The sequence below is a fragment of the Chlorocebus sabaeus genome, chromosome 23 (genome assembly GCF_047675955.1).
Source record: "Chlorocebus sabaeus isolate Y175 chromosome 23, mChlSab1.0.hap1, whole genome shotgun sequence".
Lineage (NCBI taxonomy): Eukaryota > Metazoa > Chordata > Mammalia > Primates > Cercopithecidae > Chlorocebus > Chlorocebus sabaeus.
This window is the reverse complement of record NC_132926.1, coordinates 30240329-30263698: the sequence shown is the minus strand read 5'-3', so window position 1 is coordinate 30263698 and position 23370 is coordinate 30240329. Positions and strand designations below refer to the sequence as shown.

The following is a 23370-nucleotide window of genomic DNA, read 5'->3' as shown; positions in this document are numbered from 1 at the left end:
CTAGGTAGTACCATTCAGGACATAGGCATGGGCAAAGACTTCATGTCTAAAACACCAAAAGCAACGGCAGCAAAAGCCAAAATTGACAAATGGGATCTCATTAAACTAAAGAGCTTCTGCACAGCAAAAGAAACTACCATCAGAGTGAACAGGCAACCTACAGAATGGGAGAAAATTTTTGCAATCTACTCATCTGACAAAGGGCTAATATCCAGAACCTACAAAGAACTCAAACAAATTTACAAGAAAAAAACAAACAACCCCATCAAAAAGTGGGCAAAGGATATGAACAGACATTTCTCAAAAGAAGACATTCATACAGCCAACAGACACATGAAAAAATGCTCATCATCACTGGCCATCAGAGAAATGCAAATCAAAACCACAATGAGATACCATCTCACACCAGTTAGAATGGCGATCATTCAAAAGTCAGGAAACAACAGGTGCTGGAGAGGATGTGGAGAAATAGGAACACTTTTACACTGTTGGTGGGATTGTAAACTAGTTCAACCATTATGGAAAACAGTATGGCGATTCCTCAGGGATCTAGAACTAGATGTACCATATGACCCAGCCATCCCATTACTGGGTATATACCCAAAGGATTATAAATTATGCTGCTATAAAGACACATGCACACGTATGTTTATTGCAGCACTATTCACAATAGCAAAGACTTGGAATCAACCCAAATGTCCATCAGTGACAGATTGGATTAAGAAAATGTGGCACATATACACCATGGAATACTATGCAGCCATAAAAAACGATGAGTTTGTGTCCTTTGTAGGGACATGGATGCAGCCGGAAACCATCATTCTTAGCAAACTATCACAAGAACAGAAAACCAAACACCGCATGTTCTCACTCATAGGTGGGAACTGAACAATGAGATCACTTGGACTCGGGAAGGGGAACATCACACACCGGGGCCTATCATGGGGAGGGGGGAGGGGGGAGGGGGGAGGGATTGCATTGGGAGTTATACCTGATGTAAATGACGAGTTGATGGGTGCAGCACACCAACATGGCACAAGTATACATATGTAACAAACCTGCACGTTGTGCACATGTACCCTACAACTTAAAGTATAATAATAATAAATAAATTTTAAAAAAAACAAAAAACAAAAAAAACAAAAAACAAAAAACAAAACTACTAGACGATACTTTCTTTTCTTATTTGACTTTTCTTTCCTCTTTTGGCACTATTGGACACACCACAGTTTTTTGAAACCCTTTCATCCTTTGGTTCATCCCTTGAAACTGTTCTCTCCTGGAAGGTTTGAATATGGGGAGTACCATGACCAGATTGCTGCTTTAGAAAAATCACGCAATTTGGCGCTGATCAGTTTAGAAAAAAGGAAACAAGAAAAATAACTCAAAAGCACACAATACAACAGTGCCTGGTACACACATATTCAGAGAATTATTATTAATAATTTACAGAGAATTATTATTAACCTCCGTGTTCCACAGCATCCTGGCATAGCTCTGTAATCTCACCCATCCTACTGTGGTATTATCTTGTTTTCCTTGAAATAGACTCCTTGAAAGCAGAGACCTCCTACTCACTGATGTCTGGTTCCTGTTTACTTCTGGTACCATGGGAGGATTATACTTCTCTTTGGGCAGTGCCATGTGACTTTCCTTGGATAGCGAAATGCAAGCAAAAGTCACTCCTAGGTGGAACACATTTACTTGCCAGTTGTTATGGACTGAATGTGTCCCTCCGAAATTTATATGTTGAAGCCCTAACCCTCAGAGTGACTGTGTTTGAAGATGGAGTCTTTAAGCAGGTGATAAAGGTTAAATGAGGTCATGAGGGTGGGGCCCTAATTCAGTAGTATTTATGTCCTAATAAGGAGAGAAAGAGGTACCAGATCTCTCTCTCTCTCCTTGCACAGAGAAGAAGCCATGTGAGGACACAGTGAGAAGAAGGCTGTCTACAAGCCAGGAAAACGGCCCTCATTAGAGACCAACTCTGGTGGCACCTTGAGCTTGAACTTCTAGCCTCCAGAACTGTGACACAATAATTTTCTGTTGTTGAAGGCATCTAATCTGTGGTACTTTGTTAAGGTAGCACGCACTAATACACCAGTGTTCAACCCTTTGGTGTATTGTTCTCTTGTGTGGCAAATGTGAAATTGTGTATTGTTATGGAAATGCAATGCTGAGCTACTACCTGAGGAAAAGCAGCCCTGGAGAGCCCCTAGATCTGCAGCAGACTTTAGATGAGCGATAAATGAGACATTATTGTCTAGAGATGTTGAGATTTTGGGGATTTGTTACTGCAGGAAAGCCTAGCTTATAGGACTAAAACAGAACTCTATCTCTAGAGCCTAATGCCAAATTTAGCAAATGTAAGACCTTAATTAATAAATGCAGTGGAAAGAACAAATGAATGAAGAGAGACCAGTAAAAATAAAAACAAGCAAAAAACAAAAGTGAAAACACAACAACAACAAAAAATTCCAAAACCCAGAAGGGCATTTCCTTATGTTTGGGTGTTGGTGTCCCCACCCAAATCTAATCTTGAATTCCCATGTGTTATGGGAGGGACCTGTTGGGAGGTAATTGGATTATGGGGGCGGGTCTTTCCCATGCTGTTCTCATGATAGTGAATAAGTCTTACAAGATCTGATAGTTTTAAAAAGAGGAGTTTCCCTGCACAAGTTCTTCTCTTGTCTCCTGCCATGTGAGACATGCCTTTTACCTTCCACCATGATTGTAAGGCCTCCCCAGTGACATGGAACTGTAAGTCCACTAAAGCTCTTTCTTTTGTAAATGCCAGTCTCGGGCATATATTTATCAGCAGCATGAAAATGGACTAATACAGTAAATTGGTACCAATAGAGTGAGACGATGCTGAAAAGTACTTGAAAACGTGGAAGTGACTTTGGGCACTGCTGAAAACATACCCGAAAATGTGAAATTAGGTAACAGGCAGAGGTTAGAACAGTTTGGAGCACTCAAAAGAAGACAGGAAAATGTGGGAAAGTTTGGAACTTCCTAGAGACTTGTTGAATGGCTTTGCCCAAAATGCTGATAGTAATATGGACAGTAAAGTCTAGGCTGAGGTGGTCTCAGATGGACATGAGGAACTTTTTGGGAACTGGAGAGAAGATGATGCTTGTTATGTTTGAGCACAGAGATTGGCAGCATTTTGCCCCTGCCCTAGAGATTTGTGGAACTTTGAACTTCAGAGACATGATTTAGGGTATCTGGTGGAAGAAATTTCTAAGCAGCAAACCATTCAAGAAGTTACTTGGGTGCCGTTAAAGGCACTCAGTTTTATAAGGGAAGCCGAGCATAAAAGTTTGGAAAATTTGCAGCCTGACAATGTGATAGAAAAGAAAAACCCATTTTCTGAGGAGAAATTGAAGCCGGCTGAAGAAATTTGCATAAGTAACGAGGAGCCAAATGTTAATCCCCAAGACAATGGGGAAAATGTCTCCAGAGCATGTCAGAGGTCTTCACAGCAGCCCCTCCCATCACAGGCCCAAAGGCCCAGGAGAAAATTGTTTCATGGGCCAGGCCAGGGTCCCTGTGCTGTGTGCAGTCTAGGGACTTGGTGCCCCGTGTCCCAGCCTCTCCAGCCATGACTAAAAGGTGCCAAACTACAACTCGGGTTGTTGCTTCAGAAGGTGGAAGCCCCAAGCCTTGGTGGCTTCCACATGGTGTTGAGTCTGTGGGCGCACAGAAGTCAAGAATTGAGGTTTGATAACCTCTGCCTAAATTTCAGAAGATGTATGGAAATGCCTGGATGCCCAGGCAAAAGTCTGCTGCAGGGGTGGGGCCCTCATGGAGAACCTCTGCTAGGGCAGTGTAGAAGGGAAATGTGGGGTTGAACCCCCACACAGAGTCCCTACTTGGGCACCTCCTAGTGGAGCTGTGAGAAGAGGGCCACTATACTCCAGACCCCGGAATGATAGATCCACTGACAACTTGCAATGTGAGCCTGGAAAAGCTGCAGACACTCAACGCCAGCCTATGAAAGCAGCCAGGAGGGAGGCTATACCCTGCAAAGTCAAAGGGGCATAGCTGCCCAAGACCATGGGAACCCACCCCTTGCATCAGCATGACCTGAATGTGAGACGTGGAGTCAAAAGAGATCATTTTGGAGCTTTAAGACTTGACTGTCCCACTGGATTTCAGATTTGCATAGGGCCTGTAACCCCTTTGTTTTGGCCAATGTCTCCCATTTAGAATGGCTGTATTTATCCAAAGCCTGTACCCCCATTGTATCTAGGAAGTAACTAACTTGCTTTTTTTTTTTTTTTGGATTTTATTTTATTTATTTACTTATTTCTTTTAGACAGAGTCTCACTCTGTTGCCCAGGCTGGAGTGCAGTGGCACCATCTCGGCTCACTGCAACTTCTGCCTCCCGGGTTCAAGCAATTCTCCTGCCTCAGCCTCCGAATAGCTGGGACTACAGGCTCACATCACCATGTCTGGATAATTTTTGTATTTTTAGTAGAGATGAGGTTTCACCATGTTGGCTAGGCATGAACCACTGTGCCTGGCCAACTAACTTGCTTTTGATTTTACAGGCTCATAGGTGGAAGGGACTTGCCTTGTCTTGGATGAGGCTTTGGACTGTGAACTTTTGAATTAATGCTGAAATGAGTTAAGCCTTTGGGGGACTGTTGGGAAGGCATGATTGGTTTTGAAATGTGAGGACATGAGATTTGGGAGGGGCCAGGAGCGGAATGATATGGCTGTGTCCCCACTGAAATCTCATCTTGAATTTCCATGTGTTGTGGGAGGGGCCTGGTGGGAGGTAATTGAATTGTTGGGGCAGGTCTTTCCCAAGCTGTTCTTGTGACAGTGAGTAAGTCTCATGAGATTTGATGTTTATTATAAAGGAGAGTTTTCCTGTAAAAGCTCTCTCTTTGCCTGCTGCCATCCACATAAGATGTGACTTGTTCTTCCTTGCCTTTCACCATGATTGTAAAGCTTCCCCAGCCATGTAGAACTGTAAGTCCAATTAAACCTTTTCTTTTGTAATTGCCTGGTCTTGGGTATGTCTTTATTAGCAGTGTGAAAATGGACTAATGCAAAGTCTCTGCTTTGGCTGACTAGTTTAGTAGTAAATAATCTTTTATATTTCTATAGCATTTACTAATGACTTGCATACCTATTCCTCTGTGTGATCCTATACACCATTCTTATAGAGCCAGGTACCTGGGGGAACTGCATCTCAGAAGTGTTACATGGTGGCAGAGTGAGAACTCAAACCCTGGTCTCCTGACTCCTGGTTCAGGTCTCTGTCCATTGCCCCTTAACGTCAAATAAGGCCAAACTTGTGGACTGTAGTTGCACAGGCTGTCATCAATCAGCAGGGGTCCTGGCCACTGTGCACCTGTCTTGTGCCAAGCTAGCCTGCTCCTTGGCAAGAGAGGCTGGAACACATGTTCTAATAATGGAAATACTAGGATTCATGCCCAAAGGATGTCAACACTCTCTCTCTCTCTCTCTCTCTGTCTGTCTCTCTCTCTTGTGTTTATATACAGTTTTACACAAATTCCAGCAATATATAGGTCCCTTAATGTGCACACATGTATAGTCATTCTCCTGTACTGATACATTTAAATACTCTTTTACTTATTCAGTTGTATTCATATGCACCCACATTCACATTCACATGCACATGCACATACACACATGTAAACATGCCTACTCAAATGCAGATACATACTTAAATATCTTTTTATATATTCACAAATATCCACATACAAATACCCAAAGAAAATAATACACTCCATGCACATTCGTTCTTAAGTACTTGCATATCTCCCACATATATGCAAACTCACGGATACATGTGTATTCATATGTACAGATTTCCACATATACAAATATAACCACAGAAATACACAGTTATATCCATACCTATAGATGATCATATACATTTCTCTTTGAAGTTACATGTCTACACGTGTTCAAATTAGCATCACATATACACACGTCTATGTATGCCACTGCACAATTCCACAGTCCCACAATATACACCTCCACATACACACTACACAGATCTATAGATGCTCCAGTGCACACACTTATGCACATATGTCCAGACAAGCTAGAGGTTTTCATCTGAGTTTTAGCTCTTTGTAGACTACCAGAGGGGTTGCTCTAGATCAGGACTCTCTTTCCTCTTTTCCTTTGTACATTTCTTTCTTTTTTATTTTCCTTTTTTTTTTTTTTTTGAGACAGTGCCTCACCCTGTCTTGGACCCTTGGTACCTTGCCCAGGCTTGAGTGAAGCGGCATGATCACAGCTCACTGCAGCCTTGACCTCCTAAGGCTCAGGTGATCTTCCTGCCTCAGCCCCTGCTCCAGGAGTAGCTGGGACTACAAGCATGTGCCACCATGCCCGGCTAATTTTTTTTTTCTTTTTAGTAGAGACAGGGTTTCACCATTTGCTCAGGCTGGTCTTGAACTCCTGGACTCAAGCAATCTGCCCACCTCGGCCTCCCAAAGTGCTGGGATTATAGGTATGAGCCACTGTATGTGGCCTCCCTTGTACATTTCTATTTCAACTTTTACCTTCCTCTTGCTGCACAGACTCAGAGAGAGAGTCCTGGAGAAGGTCAGATAAAGGACAGGCAGTCTCAGCCCTCTCCTTGTCAGGACTGGATAGAGACCCCTGTTGCTTTGCTGGCTGCCTCTCTGCTCTCAGGTCTGTTAGCTCCGGTGAATAAAGCCAGATCCTGGGAGGCAGGCAGTTAGGCCTGGGGACTCCAGCTGTTTATAGAGCTGCTATGCACTCCTGCTGTTTCTGGAGAACAAACAGAGCCTGGAAAGTTTCTGACACCAGGATGATGTCCATATTACCTTGGACCAGGAGTCAGGAGACCAGGGTTTGAGTTCTCACTCTGCCACCATGTAACACTTCTGAGATGCAGTTCCCCCAGGTACCTGGCTCTATAAGAATGGTGTATAGGATCACACAGAGGAATAGGTATGCAAGTCATTAGTAAATGCTATAGAAATATAAAAGATTATTTACTACTAAACTAGTCAGCCAAAGCAGAGACTTTGCATTAGTCCATTTTCACACTGCTAATAAAGACATACCCAAGACCAGGCAATTACAAAAGAAAAGGTTTAATTGGACTTACAGTTCTACATGGCTGGGGAAGCTTTACAATTACCCATATTACTTTGGACTAGTAAAGAGCTAGTACACACTAGCTCTTTGTGTGGTTGGAGAGGCAGAGCCCAGGCTGGAAGTCAGGGAGCCTGGGCTGACCGTGCCACTAATTAGCTGTGTGTGTGTGTCTGTGGGCAAGTGCAATCCTCTCTCTGGCCTCCAGTTTCTATGTCTGTTCAAGCTCAAGTTCCCTTTTGTCTAATTCTCTGTGATGAAAGGAGACAAGGAAGGCCTGAATAGTACCAAACATTCAGGAATTAAATATTTACATTTGGCTTAGGAGACCATGCATTGAGTTCAAGTTCTACCCTTGCTCCATATTAAGAAAATAACTTATCTCTTCTGATCCTCAGCTTTCTCATCTGTAAACTGGAGATAACCTTTCCCACTTTATGGGGGTTGTTATCAAGCCTAAATTAGGTGGTGGATATAGAAGTGCTCTGTTCACTGCCTGGTGTGTAGCAGCATATAATAAGTTCTTCAAGAACAAGTTGTTTTTCTTGTTTTCATACTAATACCAGTTTCCCAAAGATACTTTGACAAGAAAAGAGGCTTGGATGGGACAGTCATCCAAAAGTTTTGATTGGTGGAATCCAGAGGGAAAAGAAGCTGAAGGGAGGGGAACTAGTGACCACTGCAGACAGCGTCAGACCCGTGTTTCTATGACACCTGTTTCATGCTGTGTGACCTTGCTGAAGTGACCTTACCATTCTAACCACCAGATTCTCTCTCCAGAAAATAGAGAGCCAGACTAGACAATTTCTTAAGTTTTTTTTTTTTTTTTTGATCTGAGACTTTTTCCCCATATCACCTGTAAAGTAAATTAAACACACAAATAATTAAGAAGCCAATGGAAAAAAAATCATAGTACATAAGCCTTCATTTAACATCATCGACAGGTTATTGGGAACAGCCTTTAAGTGAAATGACATACAGCAGTTTATCAAATAATGTTGTTTTGTTATAATGTTGACGAGAAAATTGGTTGTGTTATAGTCATTTCGTTGAAAGTTGCAGGTTGTAAGAACCTATTGGTGATGTTAAGTGAGATCTTACTAGATTACGAAATGTGCAAGCTTGGAAATAGCACCCTCTGCCCTACTTTGGATTAACTTTAATAAATAGGGAGAAAACTGTGTCATTTATGGTCTACCTTCAAGGCAGCACATCATAACTGATCCTTCATTTCCTGTCAGAAGATTATTTCTACTCCAGGGGACCATCTCCTCTAGGGTCCTTTGTTGATTATCTCCATTATCATTACTTACTATTTTCTTTTAAGGGGAGCGGGGCATGGCATGATATTGGGTTGGGTTTCCACTTTTGATGCACTTAGACTGTTGCTTACATGTACTTTGTAGGTCCTGGTACTCCAATTTCTTTAGTTTGTGCTCTTTGGAGTTATAGCAGTGTGGCACGGAACAAACACTTATCTATAGGTTATGAGAACTGGATCTTAATCCTTGCACAGTCACTAAGTAGCTTTGTGATAGGATCTATACAGATCTCCATTTCCTCAGTTGTAAAATGGGGAACATAGCACGCCTACTTTACAGAGTGGTTATAAGACTACATATTTGGTGAAGGAATCACGTGAGAGTGTGAAAGTGAAAATGTGCTGAAAATGATAAATGGCATGTAACAATAGCTGGCTCATTGCATGTGCACTTTGTGTCAGGCACTGTGCTTCGCACTTTCCATGCTTTATCTCTTAATACTCACAGCAGGCCATAAGGTGGATGCTACTGGCGTCCCTATTTTTAACAGATGAGAAAGCCAACTTTAAAATACCTTGGCCAAGATCACAGAACTGAGCCTCAAATTTTGTCTGGGCATTGAAGACTGTGTCTAATTACTCTGCTACACTGTTTCTGTAGAAAGCAAAATGCAGCAGAAGTGAAGTCTGGAAAGGCAGTCAGAAGATGTGGGGTGGGAAATGGGGGGTGAGGGTTGTGGGGGTGGGGTTGGAGAGGAGAGGAGGAAGAAACCAAGGCTCAGAGAAGTCTAAGGATTGTTCAAGATTACACAGGAAATCATCAGTGATAATGCTGGGACTGCAGTGTCCAGAGTCTCCATCATCATCACCATCATCAGAAATGTTTCGTGAGCCTTTACAAAGCATATACAATGATAACCATTTTTCTAGGCTGGGAACGGTGGCTCACATCTGCAATCCCAACACTTTGGGAGGCCGGGGTGGGTGGATCACATGAGGCCAGGAGTTTGAGACCAGCCTGGATGACATGGCAAAACTCCATCTCTATTAAAAATACAAAAATTAGCTGGGCCTGGTGGTGCATGTCTGTAATCCTAGCTACTCGGGAGGCTGAGGCACAAGAATTGCTTGAACCCAGGAGGCGGAGGTTGCAGTGAGCCGAGATCGTGCCACTGCACTCCAGCCTGGGCAACAGGGTGAAACTCTGTCTCAAAACAAAACAAAACAAAACAAAACAAAACAAAACAAAACAAAACAAAACAATTTTTCTCTACACACTACACATAATAACTTAATGATATCAGTATGTTAATTACCATTGGGATTTTACAGATGAAGAAACTGAGGCTTAAAGACGTGAAGCAAATAAGCTCCTCGCAGACAGAGTGAGCTCAGTGTATGTGACTCTAGAGCTGGGCTTTTAGTCACCACAGGAAGTAAGGCTATATCTTTCTTTTTTAGGAATCTGTTTGAAGGAATTAGGTCTGTGTTTGGTCATTATTGGGAAATGAGTGCAGATATGTGCACTTGTCCTCAAATAACCAGGTCCTTTACAGAACCAGGTGGTCCACTCCCTGACTTGGCTTGATAACCATTTACCATTGAGGAAAAAGAGTGGAAGTGTCAACATTTACTGTACATATTATGATTAATACCAATGTCAACATGCTTCTGATCTTTGAGGAGGGGAGGAAAAGCAGAGGGGCTCATTAAGAGTGCTTGTAAGATATCCATTCAAAGGTGAAAAAAACGTGGCTATTTATTTGACCTGGATATCCAGTGAAAAGCACCCATGTTTGTTCCTAGCTAACAAGTGGAACCATCTCCATTTGGAGATAAGAGGCCTGTTACTTTAGGGAGTTTCACCAGTTGTCCTTTGAATGTGGGCATGATCTTCTTGACCATATCAAGACAGGCCTGTTTGCAAAAGGACAGCTTCTAGACCATTTGCCACCTCATCTTGAACTCAGTGATTTTTGCCAGTCTGAGACTGAAAGGTTGGATGTAATCCCCATAAAGGGTTAGAACCAAATACTGGTTTTAATTGATAAGCAATATAATTGATTTGGTTTATTTATTTTAAAAAAACTGTTGAGTATCTGTTATTCAATCACTGTGCTAGCTGCTGAGGTTCCCACAGGAAATGAGACAAAAGACCAGCCCCCATATAACTTACAGTAGAGTGACAGGAGAGACACATAAGCAGGTTGGTACAGTGGTAATTGTAAGTGGCAAGTGCTATTGTGGAAACTGTAAAATGTGTCATGAGAATGGACAGAAGGGACCCATCCCAGCCTTGGGTGAAGAGCACACGTGAACTCACACACATGACGCGCATGTTAGAGTGGGGAGGCTTTCTGTGGAAATAATTCTAAGCTGAGTCTTAAAGGAGAATAGGAATTGGCAAGGGAAAGGAGGCTGGAGTGGGTGCTCTGGGCAGTGGCCTAGCAGCAATCACCAGAAGCCTGTAAAGCAGAGAGTGAGGGACAACCTGGCTAGAGAGCTGTAAGCAATCGGTGCAGCTAGAGGATGCAGCGGGAGAGGGAGGAGGTGAAGCAGGGTTATTCACAGGGAGCTTCCTCAGCTTTGCAAAAGAATTTGGGTTTAACACTGAGGGTGATGGGGGAGCCATAGGAAGGATTTAAATCGGGGCAGTGGAATGGTTAGATTTGTGTTTTGGAAAGGCTAGTATGGGAAAAGATAGACAGGAAGGGGGCAAGTTGGAAGCCAGCGAGAACCCTTTGCAGTCATGTAAGCAAGCCACGATGGAAGCCTGAACTACATTAGGGGTGGGTGGATGTCCAGAAATTGATAGGTTAGAGTTAACTTTAGGCTGCCTTGATTTTTTTTTTTCACAAGCTAGATCACTTCCTTAACATAAATACAATTGACTTTTCTGTTGAAAAAGCAAAAAAGTCTGAGAAAAGTTTTAAAATACCATTATACTTATTCATAATTACTAATTTAATATTCACCCCTTGCAGACATTTGAAAAATATATAAATACTGTAGGAAGGAAATAAAAATTATTCATAAGTTTATAATTCAGAGATAATCACTGTCACAATTTTGGTATTTTTTTCCTAGGCATTTCTTCTAGTGTAATGGATTTATTTTAAACTTTTTTACTGTGAAAAGTTTAAATATATTCAACAGTAGAGGAAATGTACAATTAACCCAATATACCCATTTCAGCTTCTATAACCAGCAGTCTTCTGCCATTCTGCAGCTGAATGTTAAACTTGAAAACAGGTCTTCACATTTTCTTTTACTCTAAAAATTTGACTTGTATAATTTTGTTCTTGTAATCCTGGGTGTTTGGCAGGTGCTTACCCTGCCTGCTAGCTCTTTGGCAATTTTCAGATGTTATGTATTCACTCAAAACGTTTAATGTGACAGCAAAAACATCTGAGCCTCATGGTATACCACTGGAGACTTGAAAAAAACCCAGCTGATTCCCCACCTCCTTGATGGAGACCAATGCAGAGGATAAGTATTTCATGGAGAGATATCCCCAGCAGGAACTAACAGCTTGTGTTTTGACTACTCACCATGGTTGTCTCAGCAATGGAACCAAAGCTGTTGATGAAAATGTTGCAGCTCACGTTCACTGGAGGACCTGCCAATCAAGAGAGATTCCTGCTTAACCCCATGGCCATGGAAGAACCCACAGGGTAGGACTCATTTCCAGAACACTGACTTCTGGAATGGATCGCCTTTGGTGGAGGAGATCCTTGCTTACTCTCCACCCCACCCCCAAGCACCTGGGATTCCCAGCTACCATTTAACATCTCTATGCCAGATTTCCTGGTCCCCAAGTGAGCACCAGGTACAGAACACCAGAGGCTGAGCTGAAATGTACTTTCATTAACACAGGATAATTCATCATCCGCCATATGGTTGAAATTCCTTCCCCCAGTCCCATCGGCTGCCTTTCAGCCACAAATTAGTGGCTGAAATATATTTATGGCTACAACATTTGGAGGCCATCTTGGGAATTACAAGGAACAGCAAGCTCCTTGCCTTGAACTTATGAACCAAGAATGATTGTCTGAAAGGCATTGATGGGAATTACCAGCTGAGGAATTCAGAAGGAACCTCCGGGGAAGTCCATAGACTTTGTTAAATACTTTCCGAGCAAGTCTTCTGAATCCTACTGCAAAGCATAGGAAAGAAATGGAGGCTTATTCACTGCTTTGCTATCTCATTGCTAGAGGAAATGTTGTCTCATTGAAGCCCAATCTCTTCACTTTATACTATTAATTATAGCAGTTGCCATTTACTAAACATTACGGGGGTTACTGCTGTGCTGAGAGTATTATTAACATCATTTCATTTCATCCTTTCAGCAACTCCAGGAGAAGGTATGGTTATTACCTTCATTTTACAGAAGAGAAAACAGAGGCTCAGAGAGGTTATTTGTTCATGGCTACATAACTAGTAAATGGGTGAGTCAGAGTTTGAGTTCAGATTTGTCTAACTCCAAGGGTGCTCATCTTAATGGCTATTCTGCAGGAAACAGGTTTAGAGGAAGGAAGGGGCATGGTCACGATCACACAGACAGTGGCAGAGTCCAGAATTTTCAGCAAGGGGTTTCCAAATAAGCTGACAAAAAGGGCTGACATAAAATAACCAAAGAAAAATGTGAGACTATGGGTAAGAGTGGTAAAAGCAGCAGGAGTCCAGGCAAGAGAAGTTCTGGAGAATGAGGCAGGAAAGACCTCAGAAAGGTGATGACCTGGAGATGACTTTGAAGGTGAATAGGACTTGGATAAATGGTCACAGCCCTTCACATGAAGATTGCAATTTGCAATTTGTGATTTTCTTTTCAGGTCCACTTTCTTGATTCCTATGAGGTACTGAGGTAGGCAGGGCAGAATTCTTGTTCCTACTTGACAAAGGTAGCACCAAGAATTTTAGTAACTCACCTAGGGCTCATTCAACTAACAAGTGGTAGAACCAGGACTTGAACCAAAGTTTTCTCGTTGTGGAAAGAAGAAAGTAGATATGTCCTTATGCCCTCTGGTACCCATTGCATTCTGTCCCTCTTGAAAAAGTAGCCTAAGCATTTTGCTCAAATTAAGCTAGGATCAGAAGTCTTGGCATATAGGAGGGTACTCAGTCTTGGGATGAGAATCTAGGTTTTTCCTTCAAGGGATTATCAGTATCTCTGGGTTTTGGACATAACTCCAGCACTCACTGGTTGTTTGAGCTCGGCAATGCCTTTTCTCTGTCCTGGGCTTCAATTTCCTCATCAATCTGGAGAGAGAGTAGCTCTTGATCTAGGCAGTCATTCTCAGCTTCAGTGATGTGGAATTCCTTTATGGAAGCTATCCATTTGCATTTCAGGGTTGTAAGATTTTAGGCTGGAAGGTTTCTTAAAGGTCACCTCATCAATTTCTCCCCAAACTGAAGTGCAGACAGGGTTATCTGCAGTAGAAACATCTGGGAACCTGTTAAACTACAGATTCTTTGGCCCAACCCCATACTAGGTGAAACCAAATCTCTGGAGGTTAGCCCAAGAGTCTAGTGTTCAGAGAGCTACCTGGGTGAGTCTTATGTACAGCCAGGTTTGGGGACCACTGCTGTAGACCAGCTACCCATTCAAGGCTGAGCGCCTGAATACTTCCAGCAGTGGGAAACTCATTTTTTCTTGAGCAGCCCTTTCCATAGTTGGATAGCTCTGTCTGCGAAAATTTTTTTCCTTGTGCTGAGCGGAAGTCTGCCTCCTTGTCACTTCCACCTAAACAAAGGTCAGGTGGAAAAAATCTGAATGGTCAGGATTTTTCTCTTTTATTTAGACTCAGACCCAGGTTTTTTTGTTGTTGTTGCCTCACACCATTAAGATACCCCAAGGAGTTACTGCCTATGCCTTGAAGTGATGTGCACAGAGTTCCCATCCAGTCCCTGCAAGTGTCTGGCACTGTGACTCCAATTATAAATTAGTTTCTGATTTATGTGTGTGAGAGGGCGCCAGCCAAAAGGATCCTATGGGGAGGTGCGGTTCATTGAAATAAATCTGAAATTAAATTATCCTTGAGAAAATTACAATTCAGCTGCCTTTGGCAGCAGGATAATGTATATATTTCATTAAATATTAAAGTTTAATTTTGCTTTTTTTTTTGTATGTATTTGCATTGGGCTGTGCCCCTGATCCTAGGAGCCATTATAATACACACAGTCATAAAGAAGACACAGAGTAACAGAGCTGGAATGGCGTAGTCCTACTGGATCATTTTACAGATGCAGAAACAGAGGCTGAGATACAGTAAGTGTCTCATTTGGGGTCATGCCTGTCAGGTAAGTAGAGGGAGGACTGGAATGCTGTTTTAGTGCCCTTTACTTCCACCTCACAGTTTCTTTGCCATTGTACTCTGCAGAGTGTGCTTGGTATTCCTGGCTACCCGTGTTTTCACGAGGGTCAGGAGCAGGGAAAATTTCTAGCACTTAAGGCAGCTGCTGCGTGATGGATCCCTCCGTAGAGTTTTTAAACGATGCCGACCTCTTTCTATCATGTTGGAGTCACAGGGGCCCTGATCCTCAGTGGCCTTTTCAGGAGTTCTGTGGTTTGTGTGGGGTTTTGGGGAATCTGATTTGTGTCGGTGGAAGCAGGAAAGGCATCAAAGGGCTCAGGGGCAGAAAATCCTCTCGGCAATTTTTCAGGCCTCAGCAGAAAGGAGGGCAGAGAAAACTTCTTAGCTCCTGCGGTGGGGCTCCAGGAAGCTGCACCTCATTCTCAGTCAGGTGGGGGTCGAGGGAGTTAAGGCTAGTGCAGGGTTGAGAGGGGCCTAAAAGATGAACTAGTTCTGTAGATATTGGGCCCAAGTGTTCTGAGTAAGGTTCTCAGAGTGGGAAGGTTGGAAGGGCCTTGATTCAGTGGTCAGGATAAAATTTTATTTCTTAAAAATGTCCACTTCTAAGTAAGTAAATAAATAAATGAACAAATACATAAATAAATCACTATTATTAGAAAAAGAATTAAGTTAGAGTAACTGGGTTCAAGTCTCTGGTTTTGACAGCATGACTTGAAAAAGTCACTTAACTACTCCAAGCCCTAGCATATTTGTAGGCTCATTTATTTATTTATTCATTCATTCATTTATGAAGGTTTACTGGGGCTTTTCTATGTGTCAAGTACAGTGGTATGCACAAAGAATAACTAATACATAAACTCTGGATGCACCCACATTCAACAATTGAATGAGTTCCTCTCTCAGAGCAAGACCATGGCGCCTCTACATAGGATGGAGTTCTGAGAGAGCCCACCAGGGGGCGTGGTGGACTAGAATTCCTAAAAGCAGCGAGGGACAGAGGATGCAACCTGGTTGTCAAGGGCCCTAACCAGTTCTTGGAAGTGTTTGATTTGGCCGACAATGTTTTTAAAAGAGACGACTTAGTTGTCAATTTGCAAGGTTTTAGATAAAACCTCAGACTCAAGTCTTGTATTGGAAGGCCTGGCTGTACAGGGTCTGCATTCCTGCCTGACAGCCATCAACAAGAGCTGAGAAGTGGCTACCCTTAGATAAGCCCTATGTTTTCTGGTTTTATTTTCTTGTCTCCACCCTGCTTCATTCATATACTATAGTTGTCTTGCCCCTCTAGGTATCAGAGATTGTGACCCTGGTGAAGGCTTGAGCTGAGTGTGCTGGGGGCAGCAACCTTGTTCTTGACTTACCTGTCCTTGGGGTTATGCTAACAATGCTGGAAGCCATGGCCTCAGGAACAAGGTGCAGGGGGAGTGAAGGAGACTTGAGGTAAATGGGGGAGAGACCTGGGTGCATCTCCCAGAACATTTTCTATTTGCAGAGTTGTGCGGAACAAGCACTCTGAGAAGGGGACTTGAGAGCAGGGGGCAAAGTGAGCAAATATTAGGAAGCTGTTACCAGCTGTCACATGCCTTGTTTCGTCTTGAACTTGAGCCAAAGGAACAGTAAGGAAGGGCACCTGAAATCAAAGCTTGTCTAGGAGGCTGGCTGCAGGTCCTTGGAATAAGATTTTTGCAAGGGTGCTGGGAGGAAGGTCAGAGTGCATAGGCTCCCAAGGAGGTTCTTAAGACTGCACCTGCAGGGTTCTGCTTGGCAGTTTGAGATGGCTGCAACCTCCTGAGGCATCAGTAAACAAAGGAAACTAGTCTCTTGGTTATAGACACTAAATTCCCACAGGATTGTGAGAGGTAAAAGAACCTTTTCAGATCATCTGGGGTAGAGTTTGTGAACTGGCAACCCATAGGGCATATGTGGGTCACAAACATGTTTTATTTGAATTTACATGTTTTAGGAATTAGGAAGTCTCACAGAGATCTCGGTATCTGGCTCTTCTTGGAATACTTGATGCTCTGGCAACATGGGGCCTACATTTCTGCAGGGCAACTAGAGACTGGGGCTAAGGAGAGGCTGCCCCTGTAGAGGAGCCTGCACCTCTATTTCTTCATAGTCTCCACCACTCCCTATTGTCTTACTCTTGGTTTGCCTCACTGATTTAAGTTATCAACCCTGGGAGGCATTTGAAATTATGACTCTGATTTAGACTAAAATTTTTCAAAATTATTTGTTAGCCCGTGGGAAACTTTCAGCTGAAGAATTTTAGTTGGGACCCCATTATTGAAAATAAAAGTGGAGCTGCTTGGGGAGGAGCAGCGTGGGCTTGCTCATCATGCCCTCTGCTTCTCCTTTGGGGGCACCTGCTGGAGGCCTGAAAGCTCCGTGAAGCGTATGTTTAAAAGCTGCTGAAGTAACCAAGCCCATCACTGCACAGATGAAGAAACTGAGGCCCAAAGAAAGGGAGAGACTCATCATCTAAACTCAGAATAAACTTGAGCCCAAACTTGAACCCATTTCTCCATGTTCCCATGTTAATCCTTCTTCCCATTATACAAGAGGTAGCAGATAGTTTTTAATTCACTTTTGGACTTTCGGAAACCAGAGGTGCTGTTAAATTGAGTCCTCTGAGGCTTTGTCTGGGCTTGGCGGGAGAGAAGACTGAATTGATTAAGAATATCTGCCTTGGGTAGAGGAAAGAGTCATGAGATTCACACTGTGTATTTACCATCTGCGTGCAATACCATGCAGCTTGCTGCTTTAATCTGGGAAAGCATTTCCCTGTGGGTCTGGAAGGAATGTTTTCTCTACCTTTAAAATTGGGCCTGATCCTGGCGTCATATCCGGAGGTTCTCCCCATTAACTTATCCAGGAAATCCGAGGGCGACATAGGCTTGGGTGCGGAGCGAGCAGCTTCAGCCTCCTTAGAAGCAGCAAGGCTAAGGAGGAAGAGAGGAAAGCAAAAGGTTAATGATGGCTCTTTCTCACACTGTGATCAGATCCCAGCCTTGTCCAACCTCTGTAGAACCACAAGAGTGTTCTTAGCTGGAGAAATGGGTAATATGGGTCCTTAATGAGGTAAGGCCCTGGTTAAATTGTTTACCCAGCCCAAATATCAGCCAGCATGGTATCCTAGCAGGCAGCCAAGTGTCTGATCGATGCTGAGAAGTCACTGACATTTTTAGGGCTTCATCTCTGGGATTTTGAGTAATCACACTTGGCAGCTGGGTGTCCCTGGGAGAGAAGAGTGGAGGGTTAGTCTTTTGGTAGACCTAACCCTGTGTTGGGCAACTGCACTCTCATAGGTCCATGGAGCCACACAGACAGAAAGGATGTTAGAGATCAAATAATTTACCATTTCCTCAAAGTTTATTTTCAGAATCAGAGTCACCAATTTTTAAAAAAGTTGCAAAGTCAGATGCATTCTGGAACACAAATTTTATCAGGCATTTTTACCTCAAGTCTCCTCAGAAGCTTTGACAAGCTTATGTGCTTGTACTTATGGGATCACTGTCTCAAGAAACATATACTTCAGAAAATCTCACTTGGGAAATTGAGGCCCAGTTAGCAGAAGGGACTGATGTAGGACCCAGAGTAAATCGGTAGTAGCCTACTTCACTGTATCGAGAGATAGGTGATTAGAAATCAGACTGTGGGGGTGCATCACACTGTTTCTGTCACCCCTCTCCCACCCCATACCCGTTCAACAAAGTGGCTTTAGGGCCCCATTCATACCACAGTATGAATTACTCATGTATTAAGAACATGACCCTCCCTCTGCCAAACTCTTTATTTATTTATTTAATTTTAAGTTCTGGGATACCTGTGCAGAATGTGCAGGTTTGTTACATAGGTATACATTTGCCATGGTGGTTTGCTGCACCTATCAACCTGTCATCTAGGTTTTAAGCCCCTCTTGCATTAGGTATTTGTCCTAATGCTCTCCCTTCCCTTGCCCTCCACCACCCTACAGGCCCTGGTGTGTGATGTTCCCTTCCCTGTGTCCATGTGTTCTCATTGTTCAACTCCCACTTATGAGTGAGAACATGCAGTGTTTGGTTTTCTGTTCCTGTGTTATGTTGCTGAGAATGATGGTTTCCAGCTTCATCCATGTCCCTGCAAAGGACATGAACTCATTCTTTTTTATGTCTGCATAGTATTCCATGGGGTATATGTGCCACATTTTCTTTATCCAGTCTATCATTGATGGACATTTGGGTTCGTTCCAAGTCTTTGCTATTGTAAATAGTGCTGCAGTAAACATACATGTGCATGTGTCTATGTAGTAGAATGATTTATAATCCTTTGGGGTATGTATACCCAGTAATGGGATTGCTGGATCAAATGGTATTTCTGGTTCTAGATCCTTGAGGAATTGCCACGCTGAACTCTTAAAGCATATAGATTTCAATAAGAGTCAATGTTGGAGTCTCAAAAGTTGAAGAACACTAATTTGGGTTGCTTTGGGCAACTGAGTTTCCTAGTACTGAAATTATATCCAGGAGATAGTTACGAGCCATGAGCAGCACTGGCATGTGCTTGTGGGACTGGGATGTTGGAGGAAATGCATAGAGATATGAATGTATGTGTGTGTGTGTGTAAGGTGGATGCTTCTGTCACCTAGCCAAGCAGTGCATAACGTTCCCCAAGGATTTGTACCCAACCTGTCTTATTCTTCCTCTCGGCTTCTTTTCTGGTCTCATCAGTTGTAACTGTTTAGGCAATCAGTTAATAATGGATGACTCTGAAATCTGTCACCACCCTGGCCTCTTCCTTAAAACCCCCTTCCTAATTTGAAAACACCTGTGGGATATGTTTATCTCAATGTTCTGCCAGTGTCTCAAATTCATCTCCTAAACTGAACTCTACAGCTTCCTTCCCAGACTTGCTCCTCTAAATCAGTTTCCCCAGATGACGTCAATATACTTCCGCTCTCTAGGATTAGAAGCCTCAGAGCCGTCTTGTCTCCTTGTTCCTCCACCCCCCCAACACCCATAAGCTCACTCACCAGGTGCTGATGTAGTTATCTGTGTTTGTGTTTTAAGAGCAGGAGTCATGGTGGTTTTATTTATTATTTGTTTGTTTGTTCTTTCATTCCCCACTGTGTCTACCATGGTGTCTCATACTTAATTGGTGCTCAGTAATTGCACAGTGAATGAATGAATGAATAATGTGCTACTTTAATTAATCAAATATCCTGGCTAGTAAAAAGTGTTCATAAATATTTATACATGGATTAACAATTTTAAAATAATTAGACTATTATACACAGTAATGGAAAATACTGAAAGCAATCTGGCATTGCTTTGAAGATTCAGAGGGTATTCTAGGACTCTTTAGACACTCTTACTCTTGCTTAATAATCTGAAGATCCTTACTCATATCCTGGGGAGCTAATTTTGATGGACAGGGTAAGGAACAAATGCGCTTTAGTTTCTTTGTGTGTGTCTATGGATGTAGGTGAGTTTGTGTGATGTGGGTGGGTTTCTAGGTATGACTGTATAGACGTGTTATGTATACAGATGGATGGATGTGTATGGATGTATGTGGAGACTAGAGTATGCGTGGGGGTGTTTGCAGATGCATAGTGAATTGGGTCACATAGATATCTGCAAAATGTGAATTTCTGTGTTCATGTGTATGTATGTCAAGTATCACATTTAGTATATGGGCATTTTTTGTGTGTATATGTGAGGTGTCTGTATGTGAGCTGTATATATACATGGGATACAGGCTGTGAATGTGTAAAATGCTTCTGTAGATATATGTCTGTGATGTGCATATTGCATGTGTTTGTTTTTGAAAAGTACTGTGAAACATAATATAGAATAATGCAAGAGAGTGAAAAGAACAGATGATTTGGAATTCATCCTGTTTTAGTCATTTATTAGCTGTGCTACCTTGGGAAAGTTACTTAACCTGTCTGAGGAGCTTTAGTTTTCTTACCTGTCAAATGAGTTTTGCATGAGGAATAACTGAGGTAGCATAGTTAAAAATATCTAGGACTGCTCTTAGAACACAGCAAGCGCTCGATACATTGTTTTTCTCTTTGCGGCATGGGGTGTGTGTGTGTGTGTGTGTGTGTGTGTTTGAAGCAGTTCAGAGCGGGTCTGGGGCTGCTCCTTGTCTCACAGCGCTTTCAGCTGCACCGTGGAGCCCACATGGCTTGAAAGCCCTCCCAGATGCTTCTCATGGCCCACAGTTGGGGCCACAGTCCATTCAGCACTGGACTCATGGCTGCTGTGTGGCTCTGGTGTGGGCAGAGGGGACCCCAGGCACGCAACTAGTGATTTATGACTTTTCTGCTGTTATAATTCACTTCTAGAACCTCTCTAGGAGTGGCAGTTATGAAGCTTTCATAAGCTCCCTTACTCTCTCCAACCCCTCCTCTCTGATAATAAGATTTGGGAACGTAGTACTCCCTCCCAGCAGTTCCTGGAGCACAAGTGATCTCTTGGCCCTTAGGTCTCTCTCATAAGCCTGAATCCTATTAGGCAGTAAAGTGGGAGAATGAATTTGCCCCAAATTATCCCGTACCATTTGCTATTGCCATAACATGCCATTTAATACCAGAATCCTCCCCAAAGCTGAAGAGTCTTCTGGTTATTCTAACTTGCATGTCTGCAGTAAGGTATTTGCAGTCTGGTCACCCAGCCACTGGCTCACTTAAAACATTGGCACTGAGCCGAAGTGGAGGGAATGAAGACTCTGGGGGGTGGGGGTTAAGTTACTGGCCTCGGGTCACACACCACTTCAAAGACAGAAGGAATTAGAACTTACATTTTCAAGTGTTGACTTACCCAAATGCTACAACGTAAGGGAAAGTCCTTCGTAAATTGTGAAGAGTATAAAATCATGATAGTCATGCTATTATTACGATTTGTTTCTGAAGCTTGTTCTGCCCTGTTATATCCAAGCAAGTCAAAACATGTGTCTGAATTCTAACAATCTGTGTATACACTGCTCTGAATTTGCCACACTGAAAAATGGAGAGGAAATCGTTGTGAACTACCCAGTGATCCTCTGTTTTGTCGAGTGATTCACAATAGCATATTCTGAGAATCTCTAGTCCAGCCTCTCCCATATATTGTTTACCAGCTGTTTCCTGTTATCACTTTCATAATTTTTGCCCTGTTTGTTCACTACCTCTATCATTCACTTAATTATTTTCATTAAATTGCCTCACTTCTTTCAAGCTTAAACTTACTTAAAAGGAAACTATATTTCACTACTCACAAATAGAAAACTAATATTACTTGCCATAATGGAAGAGAACCATAATAGCAAATACAATGACAACAAGACAAAAAGAGAAGAGTTTACAATTCAGTGATCTGCTGCTGGTCAATGTTCTGAGCCCAAGGCCTCCTCTAAGTTACAAAGGAAGTGCAGCAAGTGTAGGACAGACGTTAGAGGCATATTAACACCTAACGAGACTTCTGGAGATAATAAGAAAGATTGGAAGAGAATTGGTTCAATAATGATTTATTGTTATTGTGTCAATCACTTCAAATCCTCCTCCTCCCTCACTCTGCCCTAGGCCAAAAGTTCCCAACTCTTTTCCAAATACAAAGGCTCCATATTAATGCCAAAGTAGCTATGCCTCCCTCCACTTGATAATCCTTGTACATTTCTGTCTATATTTAGACAGCACAATTTGCACAGGATTATTCAAAACTCCCCCTCTCCACCCCGGTGAATCTGATGTGCTGTGCATCTGTGTAGAGTAAATATGCAATGGGGAGCTCTTTTAGTACCACCATTCCCAGTTAACTTAAGCATTTGCTTATAGACCATCAGCTGCTGGACGGAAGAGCTGGGAATGAATCTGAGAAATGAAACTCTCAATTGTTAAAATTTTCTGAACTTATGACAGTATTTGGAAATGATGCAGTTTTTTTCAGGGATTACTAAAATATGGTGGGTGAATCAGACTCAGTTTAGGCAGATTTGATTAATGGTAATTTTCAGAAAGACAGTGAGGTCTTCTGAGACCAAGTTTTCTATTACTTGCTGAGAAGGCTTATTACGATAGATGCACTGACTATATAAAACATTAGACTATTATACACAGAAATGAAAAATACTGAAAGCAATCTGGTATTGCTTTGAAAATTCATAGGGTATTCTAGGACTATTTAGACACTCTTGCTTAATAATCTGAAGATCTTTACATCCTGAAGAGCTAGTTTTGATGGACAGGATGAGGAACAAATATATTTTAGTTTCTTTTTGTGTGTCTATGGATGTAGTTGAGTTTGTGTGATGTGAGCAGGTTTCTAGGTATGATGTATTAGGTATGTTATGTATACAAATAGATGGATGTTTATGGATGTATGTGGGGATTAGAGCATGCACTAGACTTTCCACCACCTTCTGGTCAGGGGATTTGTCACATTAAGAGACTTTGATACTTAAAGGACTTCGGATGTTACTCCTAATGACAGAGACCATGCAAAGCTCCAGGAGTAGAGTTCAACAGTGGGGTTGGAGGCAGGGTGATGTAATGAAGTGGTGGGCTGTGTGACCTTCAGTGAGTCACTTCCCTTGTTGGCTTTTAGTTTTCCCAGTTATACAATGAAATTAAGATGATCTCTAAGAGCCCTTCCATCCCTCAGTCATGATTTTATGGGTCTATAATGTTCCTTCTTCTGTTTTTTTTTTTTTTTTTTTTT

The 23370-nt window shown here is 42.4% G+C and overlaps 1 protein-coding gene across 3 annotated transcripts in view; it reads right to left on the bottom strand.

Moving 5' to 3' along the window:
• The window catches only part of GLRA1 (glycine receptor alpha 1), a 102370-nt gene that overhangs the window by 55021 nt on the left and 23979 nt on the right, over positions 1–23370 (bottom strand). For 2 of the 3 annotated variants that reach the window (XM_008015066.3, XM_073010570.1), the window contains exons 2-3: positions 17507–17634; positions 11930–11997 (exon numbers count right to left, since the gene is read on the bottom strand). In XM_008015066.3, coding sequence (XP_008013257.1) covers positions 11930–11997; positions 17507–17634 — 196 coding nt within the window. The remainder of the gene's footprint in view (positions 1–11929; positions 11998–17506; positions 17635–23370) is intronic. The other variant, XM_073010572.1, reaches the window with a different exon arrangement.